The sequence below is a fragment of the Choristoneura fumiferana genome, chromosome 7, assembly GCF_025370935.1.
Source record: "Choristoneura fumiferana chromosome 7, NRCan_CFum_1, whole genome shotgun sequence".
Lineage (NCBI taxonomy): Eukaryota > Metazoa > Arthropoda > Insecta > Lepidoptera > Tortricidae > Choristoneura > Choristoneura fumiferana.
In genome coordinates, this window is record NC_133478.1 from 14,019,908 (window position 1) to 14,039,233 (window position 19,326).

Consider the following 19,326-nt stretch of genomic DNA (forward strand, 5'->3'; position numbering starts at 1 on the left):
TTTTGTCACAGTAGCAGTAGTGAAACCAATGCTTAACTGGAATATTAAAAAAAAACTTAAGGTATCGTTTTTTGTACTCACCTTTCATGTAAATGGCTGAACTAGCGCTTTACGGGATCTCTGAATAGCTAACAGAATTAGCAATGATTGTAACACATTCTTGCGCGTAACAGTTATGGATTTTACTTCAAATCGTACACATAATTCACTGCAAGATTCGATAATCGGCGAAATAAGCAAAGGTAGATAAACTACAAAACAGTCGTGAAAAAGAACCATAGACGCACACAGTGTATAGACGCGAATATTCCTATAGCTAGCTTTACAGCTATCATAACGATCCGTGCTTTTTTGGTTTTGGGCAAATTAAAAATTTGTCATTCATATTTTAAAACCGAAAGAAAAATGCAATTAATTTCAAAGGTAAAATCAATCGTAACATAACTAAATTGTAAATACTAAAATTCCAACTTTATTTATTTGTAGACGCCTAAGCAACATATAAATATTAAAAATTCTGTGGCTGTGGCTGGCAGCACTGGCAGAACTATTTGAAATTAAAAAACAATCAGTCACTTTATCCTTGTCTATGAATTTCGTAGGGATGTACATTCTACAAAAAGATCGATAATTCAGTAATCGATAATTTTAGTTAAAAAAATTAAACATTTATTTTTATTTTCAAAATGTTTTCAAATTGCTGGAAGGAAACAGGTCTTCTCTCAGAATAAGAGTGCTTGAGTTGTAGTTCCCCGAGGGGCTAATGCGGATAAAAAATTTCATTCATACCACACATCATAAAACGGTGGGTGTATAATGGCACTGACTGACTGACTTCAAACTGGTACATAAATATTTTTATGGTTTTTTTGTAGTCAGTTCATTTGTTTGTTATAAATTGTGCGGTTGTGTTTGTGCGTGCGCGCGTGTGTGTGTATACGTTTATTTAAAGTCTACAATGACATTCTCAGTTTCGTTATACTTTCGACCAAGACACATATTGTTTTTTGAGATTTATTGTATTGCCTTATTACCAAAAATGTATCAGAGTAAGGTTAGGACTGGATTAACCATTAGGCAGAATAGGCAACTGTCTAGGGGCCCGCTTCGGCTAGGGGCCTCGCGCGCGCACTAAAGAAAATTAAAATGTTGCGTAAAATAAAAAAAACGATTGTAAAATGTACATCCTTTCGACACATGCTGTCAGTTAATTTGATTGAACTTGGAAAGAGATTTGATTGAATTTGCATGGCGTGCTCTGAGTAAGATGGCAATCGCCTTGTATATGGTTACATTGTAGTATAGTATAGTCGATATTGGTATATCGTGAATTACTAGTCATTTTTGAAATAAATAATTGATGTACTCGTAAGACTAAAGTTATTTGTGGGAACTTTTATTGAGCACTGCCCGTTGAACAGTCTCTAGTTCTCGTTCATGGAGTGGTTTTAGCGATGCCACCCTGAGTGAGAGGCAGTATGTAAGGCATAAGGCCTTATAAAATATTTAGGAGTTAGTTGTCATACGCTGTCATGTCAAGCGCTGATTTTCTTTAAGTAATCTAATTTCTAAAATACTCGAATAGACGAATAGAATTAAATAATCGATTCCTTTCGCTATCGAGTTTTTATTTACATCCCTAACTTTCAATAAACTATTTTTTTATTTATAGTTCTTGACAGCTTTATTTTATCTAATTTGGTTGTATAATAAAATAGCAATAATGATTGCCCGATCTGCACTAAGGAGCAATGGCTTGAGAGTTATTTCGCGATGTTTTAGCGAGGGAGCACCTCAGAGCCCGTCATCACCTCCAGCACCAGCGTCAGGGAAGGTGAATGCAAATGTCACTGGACTGAGCCATGCCTGCATCGCCCCTGCATCACAGCCCGTGGGTCCAGGGGTTGACCCTAACAAATCAGGAGCTTATAAAGTTCCAGAATACTTCTGCTACAATAACATGTCTTATTTTGAGGCGGAAATTGAGATGTCTAAGTACCGCTGCCCCCAGCCGTCTGCCCTGAAGAAATGAAGCCCTCATATGTCTGGTCTCTGAACTTGTATATTATATTGTTAGTTGTTGAGTTATTGATAGTAAATTATTATTGAATAAACTAGTTGTTGTTTTACTTAAGTGTGCTTGAAATGGTTCACAGATAGGTACTAGGTACTAGTCAATGATATTATTTCTTATAATTTTAACCAGTGTTATAAAACTCCAAAATGTAAATTATACTGAACCAATATTTTATAGTTCATATGGGACTACTCCAGGATAATTCTGGTGTTAGAACCTTGTAAATAAATGAAGAATTTTCTAAATCTGACTATAATTACTGAAGTTATTTGTGTAGAAACAAAAAAAAGCAGATGAAAAGAACCCATATTGAATCTGTCCATAAAAATGATCTGTAGTAATTTGTATATAGCAGTACCTGCTCTGTTATAGCTGCCTTAAATTCAAAGAAATTGGACTCTTTTGTTTAGATAGCTACATGTTACTTTTAAATTAATGTTTTTCTTGCAATATGTTATATCTCCATTTCTTTTATTAGGATTAGGTTAACTATAGTAAGGTAATGGTATTTACAACTATTAAATAATTTATTGAATCTAGTATTACTTTGCAGAGGTCCATATTAATGAACTAAAAGCATTTCTTTGCTCCCAATATAGGTATATATTTCTTTGTTATCATAAGGTTGCGGGTGACCAAAGAAATTCTGAAGATGCAGCCTCAAAACCTTTTATAAATATTAACACAACACTCGATTTTATCATCTTTATGCTTATATGAGAACAAAAATTCATTTACATTCAGCAGGTACATTTATTTTGTTTATTAGTTTATCAATAGGTACTTAATGATGAGAAGGAGATTGAAGTTCAAATTATCTATTCTAGATCTTTAGATTGCATCTGCCTTTATCTGATCCTGCAGTCCTGTTTCTTGTAAACCATAACTAAGCTGCTTCATGAATCAAATTGTTGAAATGCTTTTTTTTTTGCTATCTGTATAGCAATAAAGATACTTAATTTAATAATTTTATGAATTACACTTAAGTTGACAAACACATGATCAAAGGTCTAAATCAAACTATGTATATTTTCACACCTATTTGTAATCCCAGAATTTTTATTGGTTCTGTATTGACATCCCAAAGTGGGGTTCATTATATGCATTAAAAGTCAATAAGAACCCATTCAATGAATTTCCCATTTGATTGAATGAAAATAAAATACCTACTTTCAAGTGTTCTCAACTTTTAATCTTTGCTAGGAATCATTATGTTTAACTGGGCCAGGGTTCTCGAAAGTGACTGTTGGCTATACAATACAATATAAATACAAGATTGATAGTAAATAAATAAAGAGCCTGTTGTTCCTTGCCACTCCTTGTAAGAGTATCCTTGTTTGTGAAAGTGTAAGTAAAAAATGTTAAGTCATCAGGACTTTCGGTTATGAAAGTTTTAATAAAACACCAGTGAAGTGTAAAAAAAGAAGAATGAATTTGTAAGATACTTTAATCTTTGATTATCCCATACATACTATAGACCTACAACTAATTAACATAAAATGCAACATTTTAGAAATCCATTCTAGTTGTAATCTTCGGCTTAGAAATGCTCAATACAAGAAACAATAGCGCTATATGGCAACTGAAGCCGCACCGCTGATTACAGCAACTTCCACATCGGACAGAGCGGCAGCTAGCTCCAGAGGCTCAGTGCACTCCGCCGATGCAGTATGTTACTTCTTCTTAGTCAGCTTCTCCGACAAGTCATCGAAGGATGGATCCTGCAGGTTAATCATCAAGCTATTACCCGGGAGGAAGACTCTGTTCTGGGATTGGGCAATCATTCTCGAAATGCTCTGAGCTGCACGGATTTTGCGAAGTTTCAAGTAACCAGGGCTCATGCCCATGGCTTTTCCCAACATCTCTGCAGCTTCAGCTTCACCCTCGGCCTGAACAATTTTCTGCTGGCGCTCTTGCTTGGCTCTTTCCACTACGAAAGCAGCACGCTGAGCTTCCTGTTGAGCCACTTGTTTGGCTTCAACGGCGGCTGTGTACTCCTTGCCGAAACTAAGTTCTGTCACAGAGACGTCATCAAGAATAATGTTGAAGTCTGATGCTCGCTCCACAAGCTCTCTCCGGATAAGCAGAGAAACTTGTTGACGCTGTGTGATGAGCTGTGAGGCGTTGAATTTCGCTACAACGGACTTCAGTACTTCATTGCAGATGGAAGGCAAGACTTTCTCGTCATAATCGGTGCCGAGCTGTCTGTACATCGTGGGAAGGCTGGCAGAGTCGGGACGTGAGAGTACTCTCAGCGAAATATTTACCATCTGTAAGTCTTTGGAGCCGGTTGGTGAAGAAATTTTTCGGGGTCGGGATCTGATGTCATAAATGATGGGATACTGGAACCAGGGGATACGGAAGTGCAAGCCCTCGCTCATGACGTGCTGTTGTATACCTCCGATCCTGTTGAACATGATCGCCCGGTGGCCACCTTCGACGGTAAACAATGACTGTGAGACACCATAAGCCGCCGCGCCGACGACAGCCACCAATTTCAGGCCGATGCCCAGCCCGGGAGGTCCACCTTTCGCAAATTTGCCCGCCATGTCGTTAAGCTTACTTTGAGCCATTGTTGAAAAGTTAAACAAAAACTACAATAAGAACAATTTTCTAGCAAAAAGCTAAATCGAATATAACCTAAATAGACATTAAGTAAAGAACGAGACAAATTGTGCAACATGCATAGACAAGATTTTTTTTTTTAATTACTAATTTCTGGTCATGGGAGTTGAGTTGTGAGTTGAGTCCTTTAGTCAAAGCGGCATACACACCGGCCCAACGAAAGCCAACAAAACCCATTCGTTGAAAGAATAGTTTTGGGCTGCCATTTTGCCTGTTAAACACGTTTGCCAAATTGTGATAATCGGCATTTGTTAGAGACACAGACATGATAATTCATGAAATAGCAATGTTGCGGAAGCTTAACAGATATGTGACACCAAAATGCTTGTGAATTTGTTACTGCACTGCAGCGTAAAATCTATTAAATAGTAATATGTGAGCACTACTACAACACACCGACAATACTTCACTTTTTGACCACCTATTTGTTGGCGATTGATATATCAGTTCACGTTGGAATGGACGTTATATCATACCAGTGTATATGCAGCTTGAAAATTGTCACAGCTGCAGGGCTAGGCTACTACAAAGCTCGAAACTCCAAGTTCGAGTCGTGCGGTCCCTCTGACACTTATACTGTTGAATACGAGAGCGAAAGAGACGGTACGATACGAACTTCGAGTTCCGAGTTTCGTAGTAGCCCTGCGAATTGACAGCTAAGTTCGTTGACATGAGTGACAAATCAAAAACAAAATGTCTTGGTGGTGCAGAAAAAAGGCGGGAACCTTTGAGAGGGAAAGGCGCGAATTTCCAAAAGAAATATTTATAATTATTAATAATTCTGTATATATTGTATATTTTAGGTGTAAATATCTGTACATACTTACGGATAAGTGTGTAAATATTACATAAGCTATAATGGGACGGGAGAAATCTAAAAAACGGAAAAAAAAAGAAGGTGCTGAAGACAGAGGGTCCTCCGCCGAGGACTCCGATTATGAAAACGATGCAGATAAGTACAGGCCGTACAAGGTAACAAATTATTCTCGTAAATATCCAGAAAATTCACAGAGGCGAGACTTCGTTGTGTCCTCTCAACACCAATGCGCCGACAAGCCGTTTTCGGATGGCGATAAAGTAAACTTGTCCCAGGCCATAAGAAAATACGCCATATCGGGAGTGCTACATCTGAGGCCTATGAATAAATATAAAGTGGCTATAACATTCGATTTGTCAAACAATGCCAACACGTTTTTAGGTCACAATAAATTCCTAGACGAATTGGGGCTTAACGCCTCAATCCCCGCAGCAGACACAGAAGTTACTGGAGTTGTAAAATCTGTCCCAGTTGGTTTATCGAATAAAAATATATTCGCAATGATCGGCAGCTCACGAAACGTCATCCAGGTGCGGCGATTCATGCGCAGGGTGAGGGCAGATGGGGGCGAGGTCGCGTATATTCCCACGCAGACTGTCGCAGTAACGTTTGCCTCTACCCAGCTGCCTGAGTACGTGTACCTGGACTCATGGAGACACGAGGTGACGCAATATGTCCCTCCAGTTAAGCAATGCTTAAAGTGCCAACAGTTTGGACATATTGCTAAATTTTGCAAAAATAATGAGGTTTGTTCTATCTGTTCCGAAAATCACAATTATAAGGCCTGTGGCGCCGACAAACAAAATCCAGTTTGCGCCAACTGCAAGGGTAAACATATTGCAATTTCCGCGTCTTGTCCTATTAAAAAAAAACAAAATAGAAGAAAACAAAATCAAATCCCGAACTGCAGCCTATGCCGATCTATTTAATGAAAAGTCTTTCCCCCAACTAGCTGCTAGGACAGCTGAAACCTACTTAGAGAATATGCTTAAATCTCAATCATTTTTAAATATGATCACGCAAGTGATCATAAAGCTAGTAGCTAATAAAAACGAATCGCCTATAAATACAGAAACAATACGTGCAGCGTTCCAAGGTACGATAAGAGGGAACGCTCAATCTAAAGCATAATGAACGCCCTCAAAATCGTACATTGGAACGCTCAGAGTATACTCCACATAGGCACGAATTTACAAACTTTTTATATCAAGAATATATAGATATTGCGATCATTTGCGAAACCTGGTTAAAGCCTCATCTGAGGCTAAAGGTCCCTGGGTTTAACATAGAGCGCAATGATTGTGGTAACAAACATAATGGTGTATGTATTCTGATACATAATAGTATTGCATATAACAAAATTAACACATTTTTTGATGACTCTCTTCAAAATATTTGTATACAAATATCTGTTAATAGTAAACAAATTAGTATAGTAAGCTTTTATAGCCCTACAAATTGCAACCCAGTTTTTGAAAAAAACAAAATTTGAAAATTTCATTAAATCTATACCCGAACCCATGATAATCGCAGGAGACTTTAATGCTCATCACACGTCTTGGGGTTGTTGTTCTACTTCATCACGTGGTCGTACTGTGTTAGATGTTGTTGATGATAATTTTCTGGTACTTTTAAATGATGGTACACCCACTACTGTGGGCTCTATGACTTGGCGTCCTAATGCGTTGGATCTAGCCATAGTTTCTCCATCGTTGGCTCCTCTTTGTACTTGGTCAGTTCACGACGATCCTCTGGGTAGTTATCATCTACCTGGAATAATCAATTTGGTTCTAAATAACAATGTAAATAATTTTGTAAATAATAACGTAAATGGAGTACATTTGCCCACTCACCCCAATTTTAAAATGGTGAATTGGCAAATGTATGCCGAGAAGGTGGAGTGTAAGTTAAATAACTTTCAGTTCGACTCTTACACGCCTCTTGAGGCCTACAATTTGTTCACGAATATCCTAATGTGTGCTGTCACAGAGTCCATACCGAATCATAAAGGTCCCAGTCCCATGACAAATAGTCCTAATCGTTTTTGTACTGTTAGAAAATCTAAGAAAAATCTAATCTTCCATGGTGGAATGATAAATGTTCCACAGCTGTTCAAAACTCCAAACAGGCGTACATCAATTTTAAACAAAATTTTACTTTAGAAAATTACCTAGAATTTAAGAAACTCCAAGCTAAGAAAAAACTTGTTATTAAAACAGAAAGACAAAATTCTTGGGCTGATCTTTGCACTTCTTTTAATCGGTTTACTCCATTGTCAGTAATTTGGCGCTTCATGCGCAATTCAATAAAAACTTATGTTCCTCGACACTCTAATAGTAATCATGAATGGATTCTAGATTTCTTGCAAAAATATACTCCTGATAGTGTGGAAAATGTAAGTAGTTTGTCTCTTGAATCCCCTTCCAGCCCGCACAATGATTATCTCATAAACTTATTTACCCTTGAAGAATTGAAATCTGCAATATATTCACGCAGGGATACTTCGTTTGGTTTAGATGGAATTCCATATATGATGTTCAAGAAACTGCCAGAGAGTTGTCTGATTATTTTACTAAATATTTACAATGCACTTTGGACAAAAAACGACATACCACCTGAATGGACAACTGATTGCATCATTCCTATATTAAAATCTGACAAACCTAGGTTTAATCCAGACTCTTATCGTCCTATAACATTGACATCATGCGCAGGAAAGTCTTTGAACAATTACTTAAGCAGCGTCTTGAATATTATGTAGAACATAATGGATTGCTTCCAAACAATCAGTATGGTTTTCGTAGAGGTCGTTCAGCACGTGAAAGCATATCTTTGTTTCATTTAGATATACTGAAAAGCATCAAAAATAACAACAAACTTATTTCAGTGTTTTTTGATATTACTGGTGCTTTTAACAATGTAAATATTGATATTTTATGTACAGAACTGTTAAATATATGTATTCCACTTAAAGTTGTACAGTGGATTCAAAAATTTCTATCTTGTAGAAAAGTGTTTGTGAAGTATGATGGTGAATTGTTTGGTCCTCGACTATCTTCCATAGGAGTTTGTCAGGGTGGAATTTTATCCCCTCTGATCTTCATTCTGTATATACGTCGCTTAAATTTGGTAATGGGTCCTAATATCAAAAATTTACAATTTGCCGATGACCTTGTTGTATATTTATCTGGAAATAATTCTAACACAATAATAAATAACTTAAACTTAGCATTAACAAAACTCCATAATTACCTCTCTTATTTAAATCTCGCAGTTAATCCATCGAAGTCTAAAGTTGTCGTTTTTGGTCTAAAATCTAAAGCTACTTTGCCCTCTTTATTGTATAATAATACACCTCTGCCAATAGTCACAGATACCAAGTTTTTGGGTGTCATATTTTGTCACAATTTATCCTGGAAAAAATATGCTGAGCATTTAGAAGTCAAAGCCATAAAGCTTTTAATATCCTTAAGTCATTGCGTGGTACAAAATGGGGGGCTGACCCCAAAATATTACTTATGCTTTATAAATCTTTAGTTCGCAGTCATTTTGAATATGGGTTTATGTGTTTTGCTTCAGACCATAAAATTATAGAGAGTTTAGAAAAAATTCAAAATAAGTGCATGCGCGTTGTGACTGGAGCATTTAAAACCACTCCTATTGTTTCATTACAAGTAGAGTGTAATCTCCCTCCAGTAACAATAAGACTTGCATATTTGAAGGAAAGATTTGTTGTAAAACTACATGCTGAATATGACAACCACCTTTTAAAAGAACTCTTGAATATTAATCTATTGCCTTTCCAAAAATCTTTTTATGTTTTGCAGGGCCTATCTGAATTTAGCAGTTTTTTAAATCAAATTAGTATACATAAAAGCAATAACCACTTACCTTGTTTCGATGGGCCTTATGAAAGTAAATTTAGTCCTATAAATGTTGTGATTGATAATGGTCTCTCCAGAAAGGAACAAGTATATGAGAAATTAGCTTCATGGAATGGTTTTAAATTCATTTATACAGATGGATCAAAGAATGAGTCTAGTGTATCTTCAGCTATATACAACTCCGAAAACAAAATGGGTCTTGGTTTCAAAATAGACAAACATGCTAGTATTTTCACAGCTGAGGCATTCGCTATTCTTTGTGCACTGAAGCACATATCAAGGCAAAAAGAGGCATGTAAATGGGTAATTGTCAGTGATAGTATGAGTGTATTAAAAGCTATAAAAAATAATAAAGTAAAATCTAATACAAATTATTTAATTTTCCTAATTAAAGATCTTTGGTCTGAGCTTCACATAAAAAACAAATTTGTTATCGAATTCATGTGGACTCCTTCACATATAGGCGTATCTGGTAATGAAAATGTAGATTTCTTGGCTCAGTCAATTGCGAACTCTCCTCCATCTATTGATGTTAGTTTTGATGTCCTACTCCCATATACTGATGCTATTCCAATACTGAAACAAAGAATGTATGTTCAGTGGAAAAAACAATGGGATCATGTTGTGCAAGTAGAAAAAAGGGTTCTTGGTATGCTGCCTTAAATGTAAACTTACAATCTGTATCTTGGTTACGTAAAGGTAATATCTATCGTAATATAAGCTTTTACAGCACAATCTGTCGTCTTAGGTTAGGTCATTTTCGCCTCAATCATCATTTGCATCGTATGAAAATTATAAGTGATCCTCGTTGTGAATTGTGTCAGTCAAATGAGGATCAAACTATAGATCATATAGTTTATCATTGTTCGTCTTTCGGCATTCAGCGCCTTGTGCTGATGGACGAATTAATCCGCATTTACGGAGAACCACATCTGGTCCCGCTCTCTGTTCAAGAGCTGTTAAAGAATCATTCTACATATGAACCACTGTACAACTTCATTGTATCAACAGTAAAAGAAATATAATTTGTCTCATTAATGTACAAAGTTATAATATTGCTTCATTCTTTGTATATTCCTAATTTTCTATCGTTTCAGTGTAGTGTAGGTTAGTTTAAGTAATTGGTAAATCAACTGACAGGCGTCAAATCAGAGCTGTCAGACTATTTCCTTACAGGGATTTTTAAAGGATCATCTATGTAGGTTACATAGAAGTTTTAAATAATTATCTTGTATTTTCTGGATTGAATATTTATACACCGGACTTGACTATAACTGAAGAAGTTTTATTGGATGTGACAACATAGAAAGCAAACACTGAAGAAGTTAAACTGGATAAGACAATATAGAAAGAATACTAATGAAGTTTAATTGGATATGACAACATTGAAAGAAATACTGAAGAAGTTTTATTGGATATGACAACGTTGGGAAGAAAAATATTGAAGAAATTTTATTTAATTGACATGGAAATAATATATAGAAGTTGAAATAAATTATAAGTATTAACTGATGACGAGGCGATATGGTCCCTGACTTTAGCCTGTCCGAACGGACGAATTAAAAAAAAAAAAAAAAAACAAAATGTCTTTCATGTTTTTATTTTAAAAGCCTTCAAAATATTGAAATTTCCTTTCAATAGTATTCACAAGATTATAAAAGTAAGAAATATTTAGCCCTAAGTGATCGTAAATAAACAGTGTGAAGGTTAGCCGTCATGGATTCCTGTATTGGAGTAGAGCAAGATCTAGACAAAGCTATATCCAAATTCAATGGATTACAAGAACATACAAACAAATGTCTGGAGGATATCATCCAGCAGATCGAGGAGCTAAAGAAAGAGATCGCCAACCGTGCGTATTTGTTACAAATTTTAGTTTCTTTGTTCGTCTTGTCACGATCCCAGGAGTATTTTCTGAGTGTTATAATAATAGCTTACGCTGCTTACGTCCATGAGACTTTTGGTTGATACGATGCGCGATAGTTCTTTTTATGCGTACAATTTAAGCTGTTACATCCCAGTATATACAGAGGTTTTTCCGAACCGGTGGTAGATTTTTTTGACATTCCTAAGTGCTTGTTATAGCCTAAATTGAATAAAGATATTTTGACTGACTTTATTGCCGTGCGATTCAATGGGCGTATAAACTATTGTTAATACATTACTGTTCATTTGAGGTCTGAATTATTACTAAGTATATTTAATTTATTTTCTTCCTATGATAAGAACAACACCACTGCTTAAATATGTTATGCTGATGAAACTGTCTTAATACAGACCAAGAAGTCTATGAAAAAGTACAACGGTTACTGCTTTGTGATGTTCAATAAAGAATATTTGCATTATATTAATTATATTGACCCGGATAACTCATGTCTTAAATTGAGTTTAATGATGATGTAAACGCGGGTAGTTGTGTGCCGGTGTCAGTTTCGTCGGGTACTCGCGCGAGCAGAGCGGCGGCGCGCAGTGCGCGTGTTGCAGCACCCGCTGAGTCGTCTTGCTTCGAAGACGAAGGGCTATGGATTAGCCCGAAACATGTCGAGCTAAACTCGATTTAAGACGTGAGTTATCCGGGTCAATATATTTAATATGAGTGAGTCTCACGGTAGTTTCATGTTCAAAATATTTGCATTATATTGAATATTATTGATTGCAGAACCTTCAGATTCTGCTCTGTCACAAGAGCAAGCAGCTGCTGTCAGTGAACTTGCTACGTCTGTCAAGCAAAATGTGTTTCAGCTGTCAACTGGTAAACCCTTTATCATACTAACTTTTGCTCCCTTTATTCCTATTGTCGAAACTACTACATGCACAACATAAATATATATTCAACTAGCTGTTGCTCACCACTCTGTCCACATTAAAATAGTTTATACAAATAGATTCCATTTTACCGGATTCAAACTATCTGTATACCGAATTTAATCTTAATCAGTTCAGCAGTTTAGAAGTGAAGAGGTAACAAACCATCAAATAGACTTGCAAACTTTCACATTTATAATATAATAAAAAAATCTTCTCTTTCTGATGAACATCTGTAGGGTCAGTGGTTTCAATTTGTACAAAATTATGTGGCTGCAAAATAATGAGGTTTTGGTTCATGATATGGCTGTCTGCAAGGTAACACCTGATTTAATTAATTGCTACAAAAACATTACAAAAAGCCATCTGTTCTCTTCAGGATCAGGAATTTACACATTTTCTACTTTTTCTTAACATACCATTATAATACCAACTTCTTCAACTTAACTAACATTATTATACCTAGACAAATCAGATAACAGGATGAATTCACCTTTGTAAATCTTATTATCTGTTAATGTCATGAGTTTTAAATACAACTCGTTCTCGTTCGTACTTGCTTGTTTGCCACCCAGTCGAATAAAAAAAAAAAAATACAATACAATACAAATTACTATATTTTCCTTTTACATAAAATCTTTTAAGATCACCGCGACCTGCATGCAACGGTTTCGCGCGTCGGCAAGTCCATAGACCGGCATTTCATCGCAGACTATGCCTCGGTGGCACCGAAGGCTGAGTCCTTCTTGTCGGAGACAAATCGACCCATTATGGAACAAGCCATCGCTCAGCATCTGTATAGACAGGTAACTAACTGTTAAGTCATGTCAAGTATAAAGATGCATCTCTCTATTTTACTCAGTGTTTTTACTGTTCTACTCTTATTCTAACATTCTACTCTTATTCTTGTGGATGTTTTAAATTGCATTTTTTCTACTCATGTAGTTAACTACATAGGTAATAAAATAAATAGTTATTTAGAGACAACTTTGGTTTTTTTTCTGTCAAATGAATTACAAGTAATCGTGTTTCTACAGTGTATGATTTATAGAGTAAATCTTCAAATATCTTATAATATTAGTTTCAAAAGTAAAGCTTTGCTAGTAATGATATGGCAAGGGATTAAATAAATGTACTGGAAGTTCAGCACGCACTTAAGGCGAGTCAATCTTAAAAATACGATTCAGGGGTTGGAGGAGGCGGGCGACGCGTTAGTGGCGGAGGCCGGGCTGGGGCCGGTGGAGCGCACCTGCACGTTCGCGGCGCTGCAGCGCTGCGCCGGCGCCCTCGCCGACGGAGACCCCGCGCCCGCGCTGGCCTGGGCGCGGCAGCACGCGCCGCAGCTGGGGCACTCCCCGCTGCCCTTCACGCTGCACCGCATGCAAGCACTCAAGGTGGGCCAGCTGTTTCCACAATCGACTTGCGACTGAATCATGCGAACGCGCAACGGTATCTCTACGAGCTGCGATTTTTCTTTCCTTTATATTTCCTTTCGATACATATTCTTGTAATACGGTATTTGACAACTCCTGCTTTTGCCATATCTTAACATTATTATGAAAATATAGATATACAGATAGTGTTTAGCGAAGAGAAAATTGAAATCGGTTGAAAATTGGATTTATAGTGGTTTTTTTGAAAAATCTATATACCTGTCTCTTTCTCAAACGCTTTTCTCTATGTAGCAAGTATGGCGGTACTGGCGTGTGACGTCACATGCCAGTATGTCTTTCTCCGTCTAATCTTGAATTTCAAACCTTTATAACTATTTTATTTGTATAGGTAGCTTAAAAACTGTTTTTCTTTTCGATAACAGGCATTGTGTAGTTTTAATTTATAAAACATACACAAAATAGTCAAATACCGTATTTGACCATTATGAAAATTATGATGTAATAGCATATTGAATTGCGCGTCTTCGGCGCTGTACGCGGTTAACTCGCAGCGCGCTCCCAGCGCAGCGATATCGTTGCCCGCTCGCTTCATGTTCAACTCCCGGAAATCGCCAGTGTAACGCTCTAAAGCGCACGGTTGTTACGAGTATGAGATAAATACTGCATTAAACGCAATGCGTTTGACGCACATCAGTTTTGCATGAGATAATCTTATTACCAAATATTGTCTCACGCAGTGAGCGCAGCGGCAAGCGCGTAGATTATTTGATACAAAATTGGACGTAGTTTAGCAAAAAGGATCCAAAGCACTGTCATGTTATTCTTTAAATTGGCTTTTGTTCCTACTGAGATTCAACATTAAGAAAACTAAGATTGGTTTTTTGGAATCTTTTCGTGTTCTTTATTTCAATTCCAAATTTTTACTTTTACTTTTTTTTTTTTTGCCGAAAAAGTTTCTCGATGAGGGCTACGGCATAGATGTCGCTAGCGTCACTGCTTAAGTGGCTAAATAAGAAACAAACAAGCTGAGGTATGAGGTGCATAGGGGAAATTCGTGTCGGTACCGTTGACCATCAGTGGTGTAGCGGTATAGCACGCGGTACGGATTACCGACGACCTGGGTTCGATTCCCAGTGATGGTCTTATTTTTCTGGTTTTTCTGTGCATTTATATTTCAGTTTGTATTTTCAATTAAGAAAACTAATTGTTGAGGATTGGATCCTTTTCGTTAAACTGCGTCCAATTGATGTGCGTGAAACGCATTGCGTTTATCGCATAAAACAACCGAGCGCTTAACATCGCCTATCGTGTTTGTAGCTGGGCCGCGAAGCAGGCGTCGGCGCGGCGATAGAGTACGCGCGGCGCGAGTTCCCGGCGCACGCGGCGCGGCACGAGCGCGCGCTGCAGGCGGCCGTTTGCGCGCTGGCGTGGTGCGCGCAAGGCTCGCCGCCGCCGCCCCACAATTACCGCCATCTGCTGGACCCCAAGGCGCTCGGTAACTGGAACTAAATGAGCCAATCGCAAGCAAGATCGTAACATCTAACTACTTCGGCGATAGAAAAACAAAAGACTACCGTATTTGTTTAACAGCTTACCTGATAACATCCGCTTGGAAACTGACAAAAATAATTTTAAAAAGATTCTTAAAAAATATTTAGTAGAAACTCTTCCATAAGACATAGTTGTAACAATAATTATATATATTTTTTTAATAATTACATTATTGTATATTTTTATAGAGACTGTATCCTGTGTGTGTAAACAGTTTTGCAGGACTATTTGCAAAAAAAATATTTAAAAAAAATGACAAATAAATACTTTTTCATTCATTCATTCAAACGGACCTCATGATACTAACGCCATCTAGCGATATTTCGCCTGTCTAGTAGCCCTCATTAGGGCCTTATCATTATCACACTTGTTTGAGCGTATTTTGTATGAAGGCGATCACGCAACGAATTCGCCGCGACTGATATTTGTTTAGAAAATATAACTCGCAAGTGTGATAAGGCCCTTAGATACTGATTTTTAAGCTTCAAATGCACTGACAGCGGTGGCGGAACGATGCGGCGTGTGGACAGAACGATAGAATACCGCCCGGAAAATAAGCGTAACGCGGTAATCTATGCGGACTCTTTCTCTATCATGTTAGCTCGAATATTACAACCGGCACCGCGCCATCACCGCTGTCAGTGCATGGAACTTTATAGTTTCACCATGTCTGTCTGTCTGGCCGTCCACGGCTTAGCTAAGAGTCTATTTGTGCTAAAAAGCTGTAATTTTGCATGGATATAATGTAGCAATTATGCCGACGAAGTGGTAAAATGCAATGTAGAAAAACATTTTTTTAGAGCACCCCCCCATACACGTAAAGTGGGGATGATTATTTTTTTCTCGTTTAAGGTTTAAATGTTTCTCATCCACTGTCCAGGCGCGGAGGCAGCAGAGATGTTCATCCGCGAAGCTTGCGCATTACTCCGCTTGGCGCCACTGTCGCCACTTGCGGGCGCCGTGCTGGCCGGCGCGCGAGTGTTGCCCGCTCTGCACGACATCCGCGCCAAGATGACGCATCCTCACGTCGTAGCCGCCTGGTCCGACGAGGACCTACCGCTCGAGGTAACATTGACCTTTATGCCGCATTTACACTCGCGTACGAGTCGCGAGGCGAGGCGCGAGGCGAGGTGCGAGGTGAGAGTGTGACCAGACGCCCGCGCCTCGCCTCGCCCCTCGCAGCGCTCGCGTCCGGAGCGGTTTTTGGGCACGAGTCAAAGGACCTCGCGACGAACGCGAGCTTGGTGTTTACATTCGCGCTCTCGCTTCATTCGAGTTTGAGCCTTGTGCTGCGCAGGTTTTAAGCTCAAAGACAACTGAACTCGCCACGAGAGTGTAAACAGGAAGCTCATTTACCATCGATCACGCGAGCCGCGGGCCGAGATACGAGACGAGAGTGTAAATGCGCATTAGACTTGAAGCCGCGTGTCTCTTCTCTGTGTCGCCACTTGCGAATTATCGACACCGGTATGTGGAGCTCCTATTCCGCGTGGCTGACGCGCTTTCACGCAACTCTAACCTCACTTAACTTATGTTTTTTCAAGTTTCCGACACAAATAGATTAGGAAAACTAGCTTTTTAGACCACTCGGTACTTAGACACAGTTGCTTTTTAACCGACTTCAAAAAGGAAGAGGTTATCAATTCGGTTTTATTTTATTTTTATAGAATAAGTGGTACTAAACCCTTTGAGCTACTTTACTAGGGTTGTAACAGAACCTCAGCTATCTCCAACAAATCTTGTTGGGAAAGAAGATATATACAAAAGTGTTGTCAGGTGGAGTTGGGCGAGGAAGGCGGCGGCTACCACTCGGTGTTCGCGTGCCCCATTCTGCGGCAGCAGGCGTCGGAGCAGAACCCGCCGATGAGGCTGCTCTGCGGACACGTAATCTCGAGGGACGCGCTCAACAAACTCGCTATGGGCGTCAAGTTAGTATATTAACTTGCGTACTAGTACTACCCAGCCCCCTGTACCACAAAAGTTACAAGTGCTACAATTTAACAAAATTGTAACATTGTAATAAGGGAATCTTTAACAATAGGGAATATTACTTTAATTTTCTGCCGTCAGAGTGCAGCACTAGCACAAACCATAAACAGTTTTTTCGAGTATAATTTCAATTATTTTTTCGGAAATATAACTCTATCGTTACTATCGATGTAAATAGCATGTTATTTCGTACTAATAAATTGTCATGATTTCTATAGGTACTAATACTCTTTGGTTATGATCCGTCATCGCGACAAAATATAAAGAGACGAACGTTGTCATGGCGGTTTTCGCTAGTGTCACTCCCTGCGCAACGCTTTATTCCCTACTTTCTTGGAATTTTTGTAGTGGCCGGTCGATTTGTATATTGTCACTCGAAACACCAAATTTATTTTTTACAATTCCTCCTCTTTTTAGGGTTCTGTACCTCAAAAGGAAAAAAACGGAACTCTTATAGGATCACTTTGTTGTCCGTCCGTCTGTCGAGACCCTTTTTCTCAGGAACGCGTGGTGGTATCAAGTTGAAATTTATATCAAATACTCAGGTCTACTGTCCCTTGGAGCTGTAAATAAATCAAACTTCTAAGCCAACGCAATCAAAAGATGCCGTTTATGCTGCAAATTTTCGACACTCGCAAGGGAATCAAAACCTACAGGGTACTTCCCGTGAACTCAGAATCTTGAAATTTGGTAGCAGCGTCTTATAGCACAGATAAAGGAAAAATGGCGAAAAGCATAAATTTTTAGTTACATCATATAATAAAAATATTTGTACGGAACCCTCGGTGCGCGAGTCCGACTCGCACTTGGCCGGTTTTTTAATTGAAATTGGAAGTTTAATTTAATCCACTTCCAGTGATCGTTTGAAAGAAATGTGTAGTTTAGATGGCAAAGCAAGTGGAATTGCAAAAAAAAACTTGGGACTAAAAATTTTAATTTTTAACAAAAACTTATTTACAGACTGAAATGCCCGTACTGCCCTATGGAGCAGTCCCCTTCAGAAGCGCGCCAAATCTACTTTTCTTGAAGGGATCCACTCTTACGATTTAAGACTTCGTGAAGAAGATGCTTTTATGAAAATATATAAATATTGGACTCGGCTTAGATATTTTTCTAGGAACAAATAAAAAAAAATAACATGGTAATAAAATTTTTGTTTTTTGGACTGGCAAAGTGTTTTGTTTATATTTAGGATGAAACCTTTCGCTACGATTCTAGATAATACACCGATCCTAATGAAAGGATTGACAGTAAACGAGACTATTACAAATTGAAAAACTATTTGACTAAAAAACAAATGTCTTCGACTAGTTCGCCGAGTCACTCGTTTTATCATAAGAATTATATAATTTTGACAATATATACTTCCCAACACTATACTGTGTAGTAACGCAATGTTAGCGAATAGTAATTTGTAAGTATTTTTACATTTCATCAATTTATGAATGTGGTTGAAGAAAGTCATATATAAAAGGAAGGTGAGAGATCATGAATGGAAATGACATGAATATGAAGAGCAGCATTACTGTTAGTTATATTGAAAACGATTTAAATGTAGTGATCAAAGTAACTATGAATATTTATTGTTATACATTATATGAAGAAAGTCAGAAATAAACAATATTGCTACTCTATTCTGTATTTTATTTCACAAATCATTAATTTATCTAATAAACTTGCCACTACTCACGTGGACGTGGTTAGTTGAATTCAAATTCTGGGACGACTACATATTTCGTTCTATGAAAAAAAAAAAACTTTTGTTTTTCTATAAAAAAAAATCTGGTAACAAGTTTCATGCATCTAGCCAGAGTTTAGACTAAAGCAGCGTTTCCACCAATAATGTGCGAGGATGTGTTTTTATTAACCAATAGAAACGCTTCATTTGCACATCCTCGCACAGCACATCTCTGGTGGAAACGGCTCAGGCCTGAAATGAAATGTCTGTTTTCCTAAAATGCACAATTCTCAAAACGTCTGCGTTTTCACAATGTTAGCACTTCTATTTTGTCAGCTTTCTCAAAATGTCTGCTATTTAAAATGTGTACAATCTCAGGAAGTCGTCTATTCATGTTTACATTCCTATAATATTAGCATTACCATAATTTCTACTTTCCTGATATGTTAACTTTTTTAAATAGGCTATAGTCTTGTTATGTTTGTTTTCCCATAATGTTTCTTTAT

At 37.8% G+C, this 19,326-nt stretch overlaps 3 protein-coding genes, 1 long non-coding RNA gene and 1 pseudogene across 6 annotated transcripts; 3 read left to right on the top strand and 2 right to left on the bottom strand.

The window, feature by feature from the left end:
- Window positions 1-1,632: 1,632 nt before the first annotated feature.
- Window positions 1,633-2,114, top strand: NdufV3 (NADH:ubiquinone oxidoreductase subunit V3). The gene has a single exon (XM_074089741.1). It carries the CDS (start codon window positions 1,724-1,726, stop codon window positions 2,030-2,032), a length of 309 nt encoding a protein of 102 aa, XP_073945842.1. The 5' UTR covers window positions 1,633-1,723; the 3' UTR covers window positions 2,033-2,114.
- Window positions 2,115-3,506: 1,392 nt separating this feature from the next.
- Phb2 (prohibitin 2) lies at window positions 3,507-4,775 on the bottom strand. The gene has a single exon (XM_074089742.1). The coding sequence runs from the start codon at window positions 4,648-4,650 to the stop codon at window positions 3,751-3,753; it is 900 nt and encodes a 299-aa protein (XP_073945843.1). The 5' UTR covers window positions 4,651-4,775; the 3' UTR covers window positions 3,507-3,750.
- Window positions 4,776-5,420: 645 nt separating this feature from the next.
- On the top strand, window positions 5,421-6,691 carry LOC141429757 (uncharacterized; annotated as a pseudogene).
- Window positions 6,692-6,704: 13 nt separating this feature from the next.
- LOC141429758 (uncharacterized) lies at window positions 6,705-10,763 on the bottom strand. Of its 3 annotated transcripts, none has more exons than XR_012451571.1 (4): window positions 10,079-10,763; window positions 9,411-9,979; window positions 8,772-8,932; window positions 6,705-7,289 (listed from the first exon to the last, which is right to left on the bottom strand). It is a non-coding gene; the product is annotated as an uncharacterized lncRNA (long non-coding RNA). The 3 variants fall into 3 exon arrangements; XR_012451570.1 differs by lacking the exon at window positions 6,705-7,289 and adding an exon at window positions 8,239-8,369; XR_012451569.1 differs by lacking the exon at window positions 6,705-7,289 and having other exon boundaries at window positions 8,239-8,932.
- Window positions 10,764-10,982: 219 nt separating this feature from the next.
- On the top strand, window positions 10,983-18,776 carry Sou (required for meiotic nuclear division 5 protein souji). Its single transcript, XM_074090256.1, has 8 exons — window positions 10,983-11,255; window positions 12,063-12,155; window positions 12,854-13,014; window positions 13,396-13,602; window positions 14,920-15,097; window positions 16,034-16,218; window positions 16,930-17,081; window positions 18,103-18,776. The coding sequence occupies exons 1-8, from the start codon at window positions 11,120-11,122 to the stop codon at window positions 18,167-18,169; spliced, it is 1,179 nt and encodes a 392-aa protein (XP_073946357.1). The 5' UTR covers window positions 10,983-11,119; the 3' UTR covers window positions 18,170-18,776.
- Window positions 18,777-19,326: the final 550 nt, after the last annotated feature.